At 36.1% G+C, this 18,296-nt stretch overlaps 1 protein-coding gene across 4 annotated transcripts in view; it reads left to right on the top strand.

Annotated features, from left to right (window-relative positions):
* fgd1 (FYVE, RhoGEF and PH domain containing 1) overlaps positions 1-18,296 on the top strand; it is a 58,879-nt gene that overhangs the window by 15,381 nt on the left and 25,202 nt on the right. Inside the window, exon 1 of one of the 4 annotated variants that reach the window (XM_051902053.1) lies at positions 10,435-10,856. The exons of 2 other annotated variants lie outside the window; for them this stretch is intronic. In XM_051902053.1, the coding sequence (XP_051758013.1) occupies positions 10,799-10,856 (58 nt within the window). In that variant the 5' untranslated portion in view covers positions 10,435-10,798. Of the gene's footprint in view, positions 1-10,434; positions 10,857-18,296 lie in introns of those variants that run through there. One more of the 4 variants, XM_051902054.1, reaches the window with a different exon arrangement.

The following is an 18,296-nucleotide window of genomic DNA, read 5'->3' as shown; positions in this document are numbered from 1 at the left end:
AGGTAAATGAAGAGCTTAGCTATCAAATTAGCCTTAGTATGAGGGCCTAAAGGATTTAGGCCATTTTATTGCAAAAATGTTTGAAGTCACAAAATTAGAAATGTGATGGAAATGACATTTGGCTCAAATATATATATATATATATATACAGTATTTTATTTCTTCTGATGCATATATGTCCACTGTTGGACATTGTTAGTAGACTAAATGAACTAGTGAGAATAGTGACCCCTGAATGAATAAGGCTGCATATTGAGTGTGTGTGTGTATGTAGTGGTGTTTGTGGACGTGAACTAAAATGCTATCTGCTACTGCAGCTGTAGGCAGAGGATGAGACGAGGGAAAATCAAGGGAAAGTGAAGGCAGTGTCACTGTGTCAGCGTGTGGGAATGCCGTGCTGCCGTTTGAAACCACGGACAACGTGGCAGGACTCAGGAGAAAGAGAGCAGCGCGTCAGCGGAAGCTCTAATCGCTCGAGAGGGAGCTTTAACCCACTCGCTAAAATCCTGGACGCTTTAATCTGCTCAAGTAAACGGGGAGGGGTTGATAAGTACAGAGATGGGTCTCAAAATCACGAGCTGATTAGACGGCTCACGAGAGAGATGAATGTGTGTCTGGAGAGAGGAGGAGGGGGGCGTCTTCGGTCTCGGCTTCTCCACAGCAGAAAATGTAATGAGAGAGGCAGACAAAATACAACATGTGACCTCTAAACCACGTTTCTTTTTTTCCAGCAGTGAAGGGATGAGAGAAATGCATGCAGTACTCCATGGATTTTCCTATACGTGTAGCATTTTATGCATTTTTCAGCATGGTCAGCGTCCAAGTCCACGTGTGCACTGGTGTCGATGTGTAAATGACAAAACCATATGATGTGGTAGACCGATGAATCATATTCATTGTGCTCGCTGATCCATAGGTCTTATTCATGATAAGAGCTAATGAATTTCTGTTTGCTATGTAAATTGTCTCATTCAGTTCAATGCAGCAGTAAATGTAGAAATGTATGCATTTGGGAGATGTTTTTATTCAAAGCTACTTGCATATATTTGAACAGTTCGTGCATTCTCTGGGAACTTGAACATATGACCTTGGCGTTGCATGCTTTACTGTTTGAGCTGTGGGAACACTTACATTATTTATGACGTCATTGTGCTTGTTTCATGAATGAGACTTTTAAAGAGCCCCTATTTAGCTTTTTTTGGGTATTACTTTTTATGTAGTGTCTAATATAGCTGTTTGTGAATGTAAAAGGTCTGTAAACATTCAAAGATTAAAGTGAATGACAAATATGAACTGCCTGAAACGAGTCGTCAGTAATTCCATTCTTACTTCCTGCTTGAGCCTATGTAGGTTTGTAACAAATTTGCATAATGCCAGCCTATGGTCTTCATTGGCTGCCTGCGAACAACTTCTACTTTGACCCTCAAACACTAGTTGTAGCTGAGACCTGGAAGAGTTTGGTTCGTGTTGTCTACATGTCAGGAAGACGCTGTTTTCGGTGCTGAGAAAGCAAATCCACTTCCAAGAATGAGGACTCGTGCCCGAATTGATACAGTAAAAACGATGCCATGGTTACTGTTTGTATTAGTGTTGCATGATATACAGGTACTAGAAAGGTATCGCGATAACCTGTTATTAAAAATGGTACGATACGAAATTTTATTAGTACCAGTACTTTAAGAATGACAGCATTATAATAGGAGTCGTATATTGCATCGATGTGTGACAGCAGGAGTCAGGACGTGTGTGCAGAGCACTGCTTCCACTCCATACAGAAGTAAAATATATATGCGCAGAGCATCACAAAGAAAGCATCAAAGAAACATGCATACATGCTCGCGATGCCAGGCTCAGACCTGAAGCGTATTCACAGAAAGCTGCCTTTCAGACAGCATGCGATTGCGACTTAAAAGTAGTAGTCCCTTAAAACTCATCTTTGATCATCAAAATGACATATTTAAACATTTTTTCCTGTGAAAAAAATTCTTCATGCCTTAAAATAGCTAGAATGTAACACTACACCCTTGTTTCATTTAGTATTCGCAGAACCATGAATATGCTAATTAGCCCCGCCTCCACTCACTCGCACGAGCTCAGAGATCCACTCGGTCAACTTACTGAGGTAAATGCTGCTCAATGGTATTGATTTTTACAACGTCGGACACATAACGGTAATTAGTATGATTAGCCTTTTGCTTGACTGTTATCAAACAGCTAATAATGTGTTGCTAATGCTACACAAACCATGTTCAGACAGCTGTCTTCTAAAAATCAGCATCCTTAGAAACGCTTTAAACAACTCAGAATGTCAGTGGAGAACTGCATATAAGTTCATCATAACATCATAATATATATCATACACCTGCTATATCGCTAAATCTACCCGATTTTTCATATCAACAGAAAAATATAGTGGGATAACCTGGTTTCTCTTGAGACTCGTCTGCTTCAGATCGATCATAGTTAATGATATGCTAAAGCCCGCCGGTACATTGACGTGATTGGTTACAAGGTAAATTTTGAGAAAAAAGTCTAAATAAAATTTTGAAAATAGACTCTAATTACTCTAATCTATTATTAATCTATTATTATCAATCTAATCTATTATTAATAGAATATAATTTTGAGAATGAAGTCGTCGTGTTTCGAGAAAAAAATTGTTAAACTTTGAGGAAAAAAGTCGAGAATAAACAGGCATTCAATCAAGCCTACTCTTCTTGCGCTTGAGCAGACAAATACACATAAGAGTATGGCAGAAGTTGGAATCGAGAATTGTGAAATTTCACTGGTATCTACAATTTTGGTAGCTTATTTCTTTGTTATTAAAAGAAAGCTTAAAATATAGCTTGACTAAGTGATCTAACTCTGTCAAGTATGCAATCAACACTGATCAAATGCGTGTTTATTCTCAACATTTAATTTCTAATTTTTTCTCCAAATTTAATGATTTTTTTTAATTTCTCAAAACACAACAAATTTATTATCAATTTAATGATTTATTCTCATCATTTTATTTCAACCTTTTTCTTGAAATTTATCGAGTTTTTTCTTGAAACACAGCGACTTTATTCTCAATTTAATGAGTTTATTCTCGACTTTTTTTACTTTTTCTCGCATTATAATGACTTTAATCTCAAGATGGTTTTAATTTTTTTATTATTGCTTGGCCCTAATCCTCCTAGAGAATGTTAACATGATTGATAATGTGATTGTTGCAAACATTTCTGTAAGGACGTTCACACTGGCATATAAATATTATTATTATTATTATTATTATTATTATTATTATTATATTTAAATGAAGGGGAGGAAATGGTCAAAGAGCAAGGTGGGAACACGCTGGTCAAGTGAGTTTTTAGTTTCTTAAAAATTACGGTTACCGTTTTAGTTTTTTGCCTTAACTATTAAAAATAAAGGTTCCAAAAGGGGGTTTTCGCATTAAATGACGTAGAAGAACCATTTTTGGTAAAGAACATTTTAATAATCTAAAGAACCTTTTTCCACTATAAAGAACCTTTTGTGGAATGGAAAGGTTCCATGGATGTTAAAAGTTCTTCATGGAACCATCGTTGCCAAAAAAGAACCTTTGTTTTTAAGAGTGTTGGATTGATTCAGTATCGATATCGAGGTATTTTAGTCAGGTATCATATCGAAGTCATAATTTTGGTATCGTGACAACACTAGTTCATATCACTGTGTATATCAAGTGCTGAGGAGGCCTTCGCAGCTGAAATTCAGATATGGTAATGGACATTTGGTTTCTGACCCCAAACTTTTGAACAGTAGTGCACTACATTCATCTCTCTCGGCTCCATGACTTTAAGACTTTCATTATGAGACTCAGACTCAAATACCAAAGTCAAAGATCACTGATCCCACATTCCAGCCCCGTCTGCGCTGAACAAAGCATTGCATTCCTGACTGCTCAGAGAAGCGCTCATCTATACATACAATAGTATCAGAATTGAAATAGAAGACTGGAACGCTGTAACTGAAGCAAGATGGATTTTCTTTGCTAGAGATAAGCAAAGCTACTCGCAGTAAAAATCAATGGCATCATAAATCTTTTACTCCTTGTGCACCATTCTGAAGGTCTTCCTTGAACCTAGTTCAATCCCTGAGATAGATGCTTTGAGCAGGTTTGGTTTAGGGAAGACCATAGTGCAGAGGTGCAGTGTAATCTCCGTTATCTGAAGCTGTTTACAACAGAAACCGCTTTTGGAGGAAACTGATAAAACCTTCCATTTGGACTACAATGTCCTTTTGAAGTTTATCAGGAATCTGCTTGTTTAACCTTGGTTTACCTACTTTGTTCACATAATTCTGGTTAGTAGGCTGCTCAAAACTGAATTGCATTGTAAATGCTAACTGCTTATTGTATTCACAGTCACTTGAAAGTCAGCTGAGGCTTGTTTTGAAACGGACCGGATATTATTAATCATGTTTTTAGAATCATGCATTCTCACAAGTGAGCAGACGACCAGCCCCCTCTATCTGAGAGTGTTGTTAGACATCTGGTAAAGGGGGCGTAACAAATCCAGCCCTCTGGGAGTGAGTTCGATATGTCAGCAAGCAAACAGCTGAGACTCTCAAGGCCTCATTCGGCCCTACTCTCACACCAGCTCCATTACAGACACTAGACCCTCCAGTACAACAACAGCCGGCCATAATCCACCGATACACTTCCTGTCCTTCACTATGGCTATGTTCAGAATAGCATGTTGCATACTACTCTTGCTATTTTTGCAGTATGTAGCTGTGCAATTGTTTGGTATGCATGCGTGGAATATCAGCATGGCCTTCTACACTGTAAAAAAAAATATTTTCATGATTTGTTATCACAACGAATTTTTCTTTTGTCAAATCAACTTCAATAATTAATGTGGTTCAGATAACAATATTTTAAGTTTCTGTTGATTAAACCTCAAATTCTCAATTTTTTTCTTAATTTTTTTTTCTCATATTCTCAAAAAAAAACCCTTTTTTTTATTTCAATGAACTCAAAATTTGAAGGCAACCAGGTAACTTACTTTTTAAGTTAAACAAACTCAGTTCTTTTTTACAGTGTATATTTGTATTGCACTTCATTTGATCTTCCATTTCCAGTGTGATTCTTGAACTGGAAACATTATCAGAAGAATTTAGACATTTGTATAGAAAATTGGATTAAAAATTCTAAATAACTTTTCTCTGATTTAAACATTCAAATTCATGAGCCCATGTGACAACAATGTTGCATATCATTCAAAAGTTTGGGGTTGGTAAGATTTTCTTAATGTTTTTATGCGCACCAAGGCTGCATTTATTTTAATCAAAAATACAGTAAAAACAGTAATATTGTGAAATATTTTTGCAATTTAAAATAACTGTTTTCTATTTGAATATATTTTAAAATGTAGTTTATTCCTGTGATTAAAGCTGAATTTTCAGCATCATTATTCCAGTCTTCAGTGTCACATGATCCTTCAGAAATCATTCTAATATTCTTATTATCATCAAAGTTGAAAACAATGATGAATAGAAAGTTCAAAAGAACAGTATTTATTTGAAATATAAATCTTTTGTACACTGAAAAAATGAATTTACACAACTTTCACTCTGAATTTGCTAGTAAATTTCACAAATAATTACAAAGAAATGGCAAGAAATTACAAAAAAAAGGACTATATATATATATATATATATATATATATATATATATATATTATGTATATATATATATATATATATATAATGTATATATATAATATATATTGAAGTGTAGTACTTGAAATTTATTCTGCACAAGCCCCATGTGTGTAGTGTGTTAATTAAACTTAAAGAAAAGAAAAAAAAGGTGATGTGTGTATTTGTCTAGAGGCCAATAAAAGTGCAATGAATGCTGGGAGTGAAGGTCAACCCCATTAACCCTTAGTTCATCCCTCCTAACAAAAAAAACAGTGAAATGTTCCACTAAGTCTATTATATTCATCCTGTTGTTGGTGTATTATGGCCTTGAGATAAACACAAGAGGACGAACACACCTCTGGAGATGATGTTAATAATTTAATACAGGAAATTTATAAATGGCTCACTCAGTCGCATACTGTGCTATTGTGCTATTATTAGTGCTGTTTTCTAATCCAAGCATCACTATTATTATTATTATTGTGTAAGATTAGAGATTTAGACAAACCCCTGAACCTAAGTATTAAACATTGCCTGGTAACTCGTCCTAATGCGTTTCTGCTACATACATGATTCATGATTTATCAAATCATGTGACTGTTCATATTTATTTACTTAGATTTTATTTTTATGTTCTTAGATTTCTTTCTTTCTTTATGTATGTATTTTTTTATTGATCATTTATTTATTTAGAATTTATTTGTTTTATTATTTTTTTTTATGCATGCTTTTAATAAACTTCTAAATATATGAATGCTGTTTTCCAGTGCACGTGAGTCATTGGCCTGTGGCATTAGGACTTGTGATGCCGTCAGTGAGCATGCGCACTGTAGAAGTCATAATAATGGGCTGGGTGACAGTAGGCAGATGGCCTTCTCTCTAGGGAAATCAGGGGGGTAAATCTCTCCATTTAAAGCCTACACCCTGTGCCAGGGTCTGAGAGAGCAACAGCACTGTGGACCCAGCAGGGGTGAGGAAAATGAAAGGGAGAGAGTGAGAGATAGGGCAAACCCAGTGCCACGTAATCTCAAGTCATTCTCTGTGTGAGAGGATTATTCAGACCTTTGACAACAGGGAAATACAGCCATCACAAATCAGCCTAGATGCACGCTATAGCATGAAGTGTCTTGTCTGGAGGGAAGCTGTGTGTGAATTGTGTGACCTCAGAGATCAGCCGGCTAGTTTCTTTACCTGATGTCAGAGAAATTGGTGTGACACACTTTTATATTCTGTGTCAGGCTTCATTATTGTGCTCTCAGCCTCTACTCAGTGTCCTAAACGGAATGTTAATCAGGCTTGAAACCCATCTGGATGGATGATTTTGCAGTGGTTTATGTCGACACCAGAAGCATTTGCTAAGTCATTGTGCTTATTTACATTACTGGAGGTCTGCCGTCCAAGATTTCAGAAACCCACAACTTGAGTTCCCTTATATACTTATGTGTGTGTATATATATACACAGTGGTGGCCAAAATTATTAGAATGGTAAGATTTTTTTAATGTTTAAAAAGAAGTCTCTTCTGCTCACCAAGACTTCATTTATTTGATCCAAAATACAGCAAAAACAGTAATATTGTGATATATTTTTACAATTTCAAACAACTGTTTTCTATGTGAATATATTTTAAAATGCAATTTATTTCTGTATTGGTAAAGCTGAATTTTCAGCATCATTACAGTCTTCAGAGTCACATGATCCTTCAGAAATCATTCTAATATGCTGATTTGCTTCTAAAGAAACATTTACTATTATTATCAATGTTGAAAACAGTTGTGTACAGTTTGTTTTCAGGATTATTTGACAAATAGAAAGTTCAAAGAACAGCATTTATCTGAAATAGAAAGCTTTTGTAACATTATCAATACCGTTCAAAATTTTGGGGTCACTAAGAGTGTTTTTTATTTATATATATATATATATATATATATATATATGGCAAAGGTATATAAAGTACAATGCATGTAAGGCAGATTGGTCCCATCTGGGGGAAGAAACAAACAAAATTGTACCAGTGTGTAGCCACTAATATATATATATATATATATATATATATATATATATATATATATATATATATATATACTTGTGTATTCCCTAGTTGCTTATAAGAGTTTTTTCAGACATAATAATTTACTTTTATTAGGTTTTGTATTTGCATATATATTTAGACATCATACACTACACTACTTAATTGTGGCTGATTTGTAGTTTTTACCCCAAAAATTGCTGGTTTTTGTATTTCCCATTTATTTCCATCTTTTTTTTCCCAACTTTTTTTTTTTTTTTTATATATGTTTTTAGTAGAACATACGCAAAAGAACAGAACAGACAGGTCACTAGGGATGTCACATAAAATTATGTTGTTCATATACAGTTAACTTCATATCAGGGGTTACTCTCACAATAGTCTCGGAAGAGAGAGAAAGAGAAAAAAAAAATCACCAGGAGAATATTTGTCAATAAAAGGTTCAAGGTCCCCTCATAAAACATACAACGTACAGTACATGTGAGGAAGTGCGGAAAACAAACAAGAAAACAACACACATATTGCAGTACACTTACAATATCTCCCTGTGTTTTATCCAGACTCCTATACATTAACCATTTTGACCAGTACTTGTAAAATGTATCCATGTTTAATTTTAGAGAAGGTCAGTTTCTCCATATCTTTTACAATCACTATCTATTCTTCTTTTGTTGGTGGATTTTCATAGTTATTGCTTTTTTACTAGCAATCAATAATAATTTAAGTAGGTACTTGTCTTGAGTATTAAAATCAGTTGGTATATTTCCTAAATATATGGTACCAAAGCTGTTCTCAATTTCAAATCCCAGTATCAGATCTATTTCAGTGATTACCTCTAACCAATAAGACTTGCTGGACACTTTCAAAATATGTGAAACTAATCAGCCATAGAAGTTGTTACATTGTCTCCAACAGAGTGCAGATTCCGAATTACCATTCTGTAAATATTTCCTTTTTGGAGTAATAAAAAAATCTTATGATATTCTTCCATGGGAATTCTCTCCACTGACCTGAACTGGAGGTAGTGTACTGTGTTTTGCAAATGTTTAACCATTCTTCATCAGATAAAATTATGTTTGCTTCCTTCTCCCATTTATCTTTCACATATAATGTAGAATGATTTTTAGAAGATTGTATACTTGAATATATTCTTGATATCAGTCTCTTATGAGTCCCACACATCAATAAAAACATTAATGATATTCATTTCATTATTTTTAATATTTCTATTATATCATTTCCATCTTATGTAGGTAATAAGCATACAAGTACAGCTCATTTCCACTTGAATATTGAAAGATAATTTCATTTACATTTCGAATCAGCAATAAAATCTTTACAAAAGTGGTATGATAAATTTAGTTTTCAGATCACATGCACATGCAGGCTCTACAGTAGAAAAGAATAGGCAATTCCTCTTTCAAAAAGGTGACTAACTCTTTAGACTGAAAGACAGGACTTCCTTTCCTTCAGCTCCCGTTAATTGTTGTGGTTTCTTTCATTAATTTTCTTAGGAGTGGCTTGTCTCCTTCCCCTCATACAGTCTCTGGTTGAAGTCAGTACATGTAGATGATGACAGACAGGGTCACGTGCGTGATCTTTTGTGATGCCTATTTTTAAGAGAACCTAATTACACACCGCCACGCATGCGGTTTAACTATAAGATGGTTATTCCTTGAGTCACAGGCCCTCGATCTGTCCAAACCTTTTTAATTGAGTACATTTCAAATGTATCAGTTCAATTAATCACATCAATCTATTAGAGTAAAGCGAAACGGCAGTGTTACAGCTGCAGAATGTTTTATTTCTGTTTAATAAATGTTTTATATTTATTCACGTTTTTGTGATTGGAGTTATTGTATGTTTGTATTTTTTCTTTTTATTTTCTTGTAAGTGTGTAGCTTCCACAAAAGTAGTACTTCCATGTTTATTTTTATTATTATTATTTTGATATACCATACTATATTTTTTCGGTAACACTTTACAATAAGGTTCATTAGTTAAACATTAGTTAATGTATCAACTAACACGAACTAACCATGAGCAATACATTTGTTACTGTATTTACTAATCTTCGCTAACGTTAGTTAATGAAAATACAGTTCATTATTTGTTCATGTTCACAGTGCATTAAATAATGTTAACAAGATTTTAATAATGTATGAGTAAATGTTGAAATTAACATTAACAATGATTAATAAATGCTGCAGTTCATTATTAGTTCATGTTTACTAATGTAGTTAACTAATGTTAACTAATGAATCTTATTGTAGTAGCGTGGTGTATATCAAAGTACCATAGTATATCTGATATCGTCACTGTATTTCTGTATTAAGTCTGATACTAGCAATGCCAAGGTCATTAGTTTGATTCCCAGCAAATGCACATTAATGCATTCCTTATATACATTATGCATCCTAATATATATAAAACTATGTACCTTGAATGAACTATACATTGCTTTGGGTAATGTGAATAAATGTGATGCAATACAACATGGCATATGTCAAAATACCATAGTAGTGCAAGGCACTTTTTTGTAGCTAACAGTGTGATATTTGAATATACAGCAAATACGGACACGATAATTGTAGCATTTTTGTTTTGAATGATAATATTAGCTGTATCACAATATATACACAGTCCAAATTAAACCCTCTAAACTGTTGTCAAGGAAACAGAGCTGAGGATGGTAAAGATGATGGTGAGGGGAGGAGGGACCCGGTCCTGCTGCTGCTGTCTGTGTGTCAGGGCAGTCGGCGAGGGGTGGGGGGCGCGAGGGTGCATTTTATTTCCTTATTATATCCGCATTTTCGGTGTCATCATGGCCACCGCTGCAAAAACCTCTAGTATATTCGTTTTAGTGTCGTTTTGGTGTCATTAACTTGGTTTTTGCGGTGGGTTTGTGTAGTGAACGCGCGTTGGTTTCGAGGCGCTGGAGATGCGCGTGAGAGCGCAGATCCTCCTCGCGCCTTAGATCGTTCGCCGGTGGACTGGAGGAGCAACCGGAATTGCGTTTTATTTAGCGTTAATCCTATTAATTTGATACTTATTTCGTCCTTGAGTGATTGGGGGGGATTGTGTCTCCCCGTTCTGTATTTTAATGACTGGTTTCGTATTTTGCTGCGCGATGTACATGGATAAAACCAGTGTGCTTCGGGGTAAGAACCTTTTTTTTTTTTTGCATCTCATATTCTATTTCGACATATTAGGCGTAATTGGGGATTTAAAAACGGAATAGTTTGGAAATATGCAATGTTGTATGTTTGCTCACTGAATGTATCTGCAGCATCATATACACCATCATGGCCGGAATATCATACATGCATGTTCAATAGTTCAGTGTGTCAGTATGTAAAGTGGGTGTATTCACCATCTGCCGTCTTTTCATTAATAATTTGCATTGACATTGGATTATTTTTAGCATACATTGTCATAAGATGTGTATTTTGGGTTTGGATGAAATTTGAATGCCTTTTATTCTGTTTTTTTTTGCTTTGGTGGAGGGGGATGGGCTTTTACATGCTAGTAAAATTAATGACATGTACCTGTGATGGATATGCACGCCAAAGCACATGATAAATCACTCCAACATGCACATTTTGAGTAGTCTGTGCAGTGCTGCTGGTGCTTCACCTACATTTTGCAGGCTGGTGCATCACTGCCTGCTGCACACGGATGCAGGGAGACATGCAGTGCAGCCTGACATGTAGACGTGTGTGTGTGTGTGTGTGTGCGGTTGAGTCTACAGGGGTCTACTACTGCTGTCGCCAACCCCTGCTTGCAGTATGCATGCCTTTTGAAGGTTATTTGATGATGCAAAGACAGCGTACACCTGCCATCATTAGGGAATGTGAGCTGTAGGTGTGTTTGTGTTTCCATGTTGTTGTCAGGCTATGTGAAATGCAATGTCGGTTTCTTCATTCCATGTCTGATGAGCTGACAATCTGTTATTTTAAGAGTCAAGAGAGACCGTATGATACATCAAAACAATGCCTGTTTAGCTGTCAGCTTACCACAGGGTGGGTGTGCCTGACTACAGTATCCATTTCAGCAATGCGTTCCTTTAGACTGCTGCATTTGGGAAATGAATGAACTACATTCTTCTGAAAAGCATCCAACTTTCTGCATCACAAGTACTCTCCTAAAAACACTGTTAACTTTCATGTAATAGCTTTGTACTGACCTTCTTCATGCAATGCACTGATTTATGTGTGGATTTGTTTAGATTTATATACAAAAGTTTGGAATAATTAATAAAGTAAAAATAATTTTTGAAAGAAGTAACTTATGCTCACCAAGGCTGCATTTATTTGATCAAAAATACAGTAAAAATTGTTTAATATTATTGCATAAGAGACTTCACTTTGTTTCTAAAACATTAAAGGGGACCTTTAATGCCCCTTATCACTGTAATATAAGTCTCTGGTGTCCCCAGAATGTGTCTGTGAAGTTTCAGCTCAAAATACCCCACAGATCATTTATTATAGCTTGTCAAATTTGCCCCTATTTGGGTGTGAGCAAAAACACTCAGTTTTTGTGTGTGTCCCTTTAAATGCAAATGAGCTGCTGCTCCCGGCTCCCTTTCCAGAAGAGGGCGGAGCTTTAACAGCTCGACAACAACAAAGCTGGAGAATCTCACGCAGCCAAAATGAGGATTGACAGTAACGGTGTTCAGCCTTACATTGTTCAACATTGTTCGGACACTGATGGAGAGACTCAGGAAGAAGTTACAACTTTTAGAATGAAACTGGACGTTTCTGAATGGTTAGTGGATAAATTTATGTAGTTGCTGTGGAGTTGATTCAACTCATCGACTAGCATGTGCCGTCATGTTAATCTTTTGTGCAAATCCAGTGTTGAATTGACCCTCGTTTGTGAAGCAGTCCGGCGTAAAATGATGCCATGGTAACAACACTCTACCACAACAACTCTTCCTCTTCTCTAAAGCAGCCCAACATGGCCTAAATAGTGTCATGTGCTTGTCTGTGCAGCCAACGACAGTTAGCATGTTAGCGTGCTTTGCTCAAACTTTTGCCATGGTGTTAGAACTGTTACACCATTGTAGCTTGTGAAAACAAAATGGTGGCACCATGGGTGAAAACATGCAGATTAAAGGGCGGTAATTTTAAAATAAGATCCCCTTCCTACATTACTAGGGGATCAAAATCTGAGCGGCTCGTTTTTTTTCACATGCTTGTAGATAAAGGCTTACCAAAACAAAGTTACTGGGTTGTCCTTTTTTACGTTTTCTGTGTTGGTAGATGCACCGGGACCAGATTGTAGCACTTAAACATGGAAAAAGTCAGATTTTCATGATATGTCCCCTTTAAAAAAAGTTTAATTATTCCAAACTTGTGACCAGAAGTGTAGGAGAATGACAGACAGATGTGTGCAGTGGTGTTTTGCTGATGTCTGACCCATTAACGCAGCCTTCAGAGGCACAGATGTCGACACCTGCTTTAATCTACATTATTGACCACCTTCAGTAGGTCACTTTAATCATCTGTAGTTCTGACTGCAGTATTTTTCTTAAACCTTCCAAAGATTCCAGTAATGTTTCCCTGCAGATTTTTGGAAAGCCTTTCGCGTGTTGTAATAAAAACTCGTTTTTCCACTTCACAGACTGTTGTGCTTGTGTTTTAGCTGTGTTTAGATGAGAGCAAATCTTTGCCGAGGCTCAGCTTGTGTATAGCGGTGGCGTGTTGACTGTCCTGTCAGTGCACAAGCTCCTGATCATGATAAAAATAGTCCTACTGTTTCAACACGTCCCTCGGCTCACGGTGGAATAGATGTTATCAAAGAAAAAATTTGTTTTCACTGCTGTGTTTTTTCGTAGCCTGATGTTTGCTGTTATGCTTTCTGTTCCCTGCATGTTGAGATGAGCAGAACAATAGGTTTAAAATCTGATGTCTGGCATTTCTGATCCGGTTCCCATTCCATATCACAGTTCATGAAATATTCATGGAGAATCACGTAAGACAGATGAATCAGCAAAGTGGTGTGGTTTTAAATTGATCCCGAGTTGACGACAGACACAGGGATTCTGACTGGTCATGTTATCGTAACACGAGGAAGCCCTAATCTACAGACATCACCCAACAGACCGACACATCTCTAACCACTAGCATCCTATTTTATCTTTGTTCCAAAACATAGGCTGCATTTTAAGTCTGTTTTGCAAGGTATGCAACATGATTGCTGCCTTCTAAGATACACTGGAGAGGAAAAAAATGGAGAATTTACTCAGAAATTACTAGTAAATTTCACAAATAATTAACACACATTAAACTTGAAATTTCAAAGTAGAAAGACTGAAATAGTATTTTCTTGTAAAATGTTCTTTTTTCTTTTGGGCAAATTGTTAAGTAAGATCTTCCTCAGAAAAAAAAAACAAGATGTGAATAAAGTGAGGGAAATTCTGATTATAAATAGGCCTATAATTCAATAAATATTGAAATATTGAATTTGACTGTTTCAAACTGTATTTATGTTATTATCATTTATACCTTTCGGTAGGATTTTTTAATGTTTTTGAAATAAGTCTCTTATGCAAAAATACAGTAAAAAACAGTAATATTGCGTATATATCACACTCTAAAAAAATGCTGGGTTAAAAACAACCCAAGTTGGGTTGAAAATGGACAAACCCAGCAATTGGGTTGTTTTAACCCAGCGGTTGGGTTAAATGTTTGCCCAACCTGCTGGGTAGTTTTATTTAACTCAACTATTGTTTAAAAATGACTGTATTGCTCGCTTAATCAACCCAAAGTATGTTGGAAATTAACATTTATTAATGTTTAATGAATAATAATTAAACAATTAACATTTATTACATTGCTTATTAATAAATGTTCAACTTTTGATTATTACTGTTGCCTCTAATTATGTCTGATTTTTAATTTCCAACCTATTTTGGGTTAATTTTAAGCCAGCCATATTGTAATTTTTAAACAATATTTGGGTTAAATAAAACTGCACAGCACCGCTGGGTTAAAACAACCCAATCGCTGGGTTTGTCCATTTTCAACTGAGCATTTATTATTATTTATACCCAGCATATAGTATTATGTGATGCAAAGCTGAATTTTAGCGTCATTACTCCAGTCTTCAGTGTCACATGATCCTTCAGAAATCATTCTAATATGCTGATTTGCTGCTCAAGAGACATTTATTATTATTATCAATGTTGAAAACAGTTGTGCTGCTTCATATTTTTGTGGAAACCATGATACATTTAAGGATTATTTGATGAATAGACAAAGCGTTTATAGAAATATAAATATTTTGTAACAATGTAAAAGTGTTTACTGTCACTTTTGATCAATATAATCCATCCTTTCTAAATAAGTTTCAATTTCTTTCAAAATAAATAAAAAAATCGTACTGAATATAGGGCTGGACGATTATGGCCTAAAATCAAAACCTCGATTAACTGAACATTTTACCTCCATTACGATTAATGAACGATTATTTATTTATTTATTTATTTTTGCCCTCTGACAAGGTTTGTACTGTAAATATGCTTGACTATTAAAGGTGGGATATTTTTTCCTATTGAAACAGTGATCTGACATAACAGCTCACTTTCAGCTGTTATTTTATCCATGGTTTGTAACTTCGTAATATTTCTTACAGATTTCTGCTCGTTGTAAATCAGATAAAGATAAATTAGCACAGTACCTGTACGTAATGAGTGATTGATTGCCTGTGTGAATTAGTCATACCGTCTCTCTATTAATTGTGAAGCTGTGGGTTGTAAATAGTTCCTTCAAAAGTAGAAAAGTATATGCTACTTTAGTGATAAATCACAGGACAGCGCAAACAACTAGTTTCTGCGTTCCTCTCTGTGCGCGCGATCTTCACGTTTTGCGCAGCTACTGTTTGTATGCGTGTTCGTGCCACAATGCAGCTGCGCGAGCACTGTAGCTCGATATAATACACATCCGATCGTCTAAAATAGCTTGAATGTCCAAACTGGCAAACCTTAAAACACATACAACTGACAAGTTTAGTGAAGACGCAAGGCTCACCGCTCGCGCACCGTCTGTGTGTTGACTTGGCGTTCACCTCCGTGTTGCTTTCATGCCACTGACTGATCGGGGCAGAGTCACGTGGCTACACACGCGGTAGTATGTTTTTAAGGGGGAAGTATCAATAACTGAAATAACCGATATAGGAAAATTACGTTGGTTAAAGGTTCTGAATTTTGGTTTCGATTACTTTTCGATTAATCGTCCAGCCCTAACTGAATAACTGAGAAAGAAGCCACATGGTCTGAATTCACTGTACCGTTCTTTCACCAGTGTGAAAAGCCAGTGAATATGTGTCTGACAAGCTGGAAAGTGTATCATCATTCAAATAAGAGTGTTTCTGTGTTTTTTGTAGTGTAGACATCAATCTGAATTGTGAAGGTGTAACGGACATCCTGAGATCAGACCCACGGGGTGGAGATTTCTGCAGAGGTTGTCAAATGCGAGTCCGCTGTGCCTCAGTGCCTAGACAGCAATGCCTCCACCGTACCAGAGCTAGTTTTTTACGGGCCTCTTGGCACCATTTAGGAGAAGAATCTGCCCTTCGTCCTAATGAATATCTGTAGCAGTCACTTCCTTACAGTGCAGGTGCAGGGTTCATCCTGTTTGCTCATGCCTGAGGTTTTCTCCTCCGTGTCCTGATTTCACGCTCAAAGTTTGACCTTAGAAGGTTTCCTTTTGGTTTTTAGCCATGTTGGTACTTTCTTTCAGGTCCAGCTGTGATCGTAACATCACCCTGGTCTAATTAACATATTGCTAAATAGTTGTATGCATTTACTGGGGAGTTTGATTTTTGATTGGAAATCATTCAAACCCACGGATCTTGTTATTGAAATGCAAACTGCAACAATCAATAGGCTCAATCTGGCTCTGAATGTCTTGAAAGTGGTTTTGTTAGGGAGGCTGGTGAGGCAGATGTTATATTGAATCATGGGTAATTCAGATTATGCTTACAGACCTCCGTCACGGGAGCTTCCCATTTGAGTTTCTTAAAGGGATAGTTCTCCAAAAAAAGGGAAATTCTTTCATCATTTATTCACTCTCATGTTGTTTCAAAAGCTGTATGACTTTGTTTCTTTTGGGAATCTTTAGGCACCTCATGATCTGATCCGATTCCAGGAATCATTCTAAAACGATTCTTGATCTACATTTTTTCTTAATTATTAATGAGTTTACAGACTTTTTCAGTGATATTTTAGCTTTATTATATGTATTTATTATATAGCATATGTATAGAAACAATAGTAACAAATATAGTACAAGTAATAAAGGGGAACAAAGAAACACATTTCAAGCAATAAACAAAATCAAATCAGAATCGTTGAAGACGGAATCACGATGCATCAGAATCTATTTTTGTCTTGCACTCCTAGTTTCTTTTGTGCTACTCAAAATATTATATTTTTGAAGAAGCTCTGAGCTGCTACAATGAAAGCATATTGTGACCAGAGCTTGTCAACAACTCCAAAAAAGACTAAAAAGTGCCATAAAAGTCCTGAACATCTTAACATTAACATATGGATTAGGAATAACACGAGGGTGAAGACAAAATTGGAGGTGAATTATTCCTTTAATAAACTGCAGCCAAAGCACTTCATGGATTAATCGTAAGTCTCTGAATTGAAGAGCAGAACAGCATATCTGTCTCTGCTTTATCTTCATGGCCCTAAAAGCTCCCTGTCTGCACTTTATGCCTTCAGGAGAAATGGAGCATGAAAATATCAGTCAGTCAGAAGTAAACTTCTCAAAAGAGAAGACGCCTGTATGAAACATATTTCAGCAGTGCTTTAATTTTGATGACATTCAATTTGTAGTATGAGCATGCATTGTTAGTATCATTAAAATGCATGCTTTTGGCTGTGCAGGAGGAATTTTCCCAATCTGTTTAGATGTCTCAATGCCTCAGTTGACTTTAGGCTTGGTGCCTGTAAATGGAAAGATTTTTTTCTCTGTCTGCTATGGAAAAAGACCATGTGAAAATCTAGTTAGATTGTTTTTGAATAGAAATTTAAGAGTGGGTTTCTGGGATCATCTCTAAAATTCCTGTTTTAAATGTTCTTTTGGGGAATGAGCTTATATAATTATCATTGAGCCAAGCACTATTATTTATAGTGGCATTTTTACATACATAGGGTTATGCCATTGAACAAACCCCTATCACTAAGCACTTACACTTCGGCATTTGAATATGAATGATTCCTCAAATCACGTGTTTTGCTGAGGAGAGGTGTGCTGTTGCTTTTCAAAACATTTAGACGTACGATTTTCCACTGGCAGATGATAAAACAGCTGAAAATATCCCTTATGCTGGCCACGCACTTGAAGATTTTAAACCTGATTTTAGGCTCGATTTGCACCCCCCAATGATTGCCCGATTCGAGGCTTGTCGCAACCGACTTTTCGTTCCAAAAAATCCTCAATTGTGTGGTGTCATTACAATTATTTTACTGCTCCTGATCGAGTCGGAGCCTCCCCAGTCCCAACATGTTTGATATTTACATCTCTTGATCGATCTGCCTCCGACGGGATACCAGCAATAACCAATGAGAGCGAGCAAGCTTCACCAAC

This window comes from Ctenopharyngodon idella, chromosome 8 (genome assembly GCF_019924925.1).
Source record: "Ctenopharyngodon idella isolate HZGC_01 chromosome 8, HZGC01, whole genome shotgun sequence".
NCBI classification, from domain to species: domain Eukaryota; kingdom Metazoa; phylum Chordata; class Actinopteri; order Cypriniformes; family Xenocyprididae; genus Ctenopharyngodon; species Ctenopharyngodon idella.
Note: the sequence above shows the minus strand (reverse complement) of the source record. Positions and strands in the feature narration are given on the sequence as shown.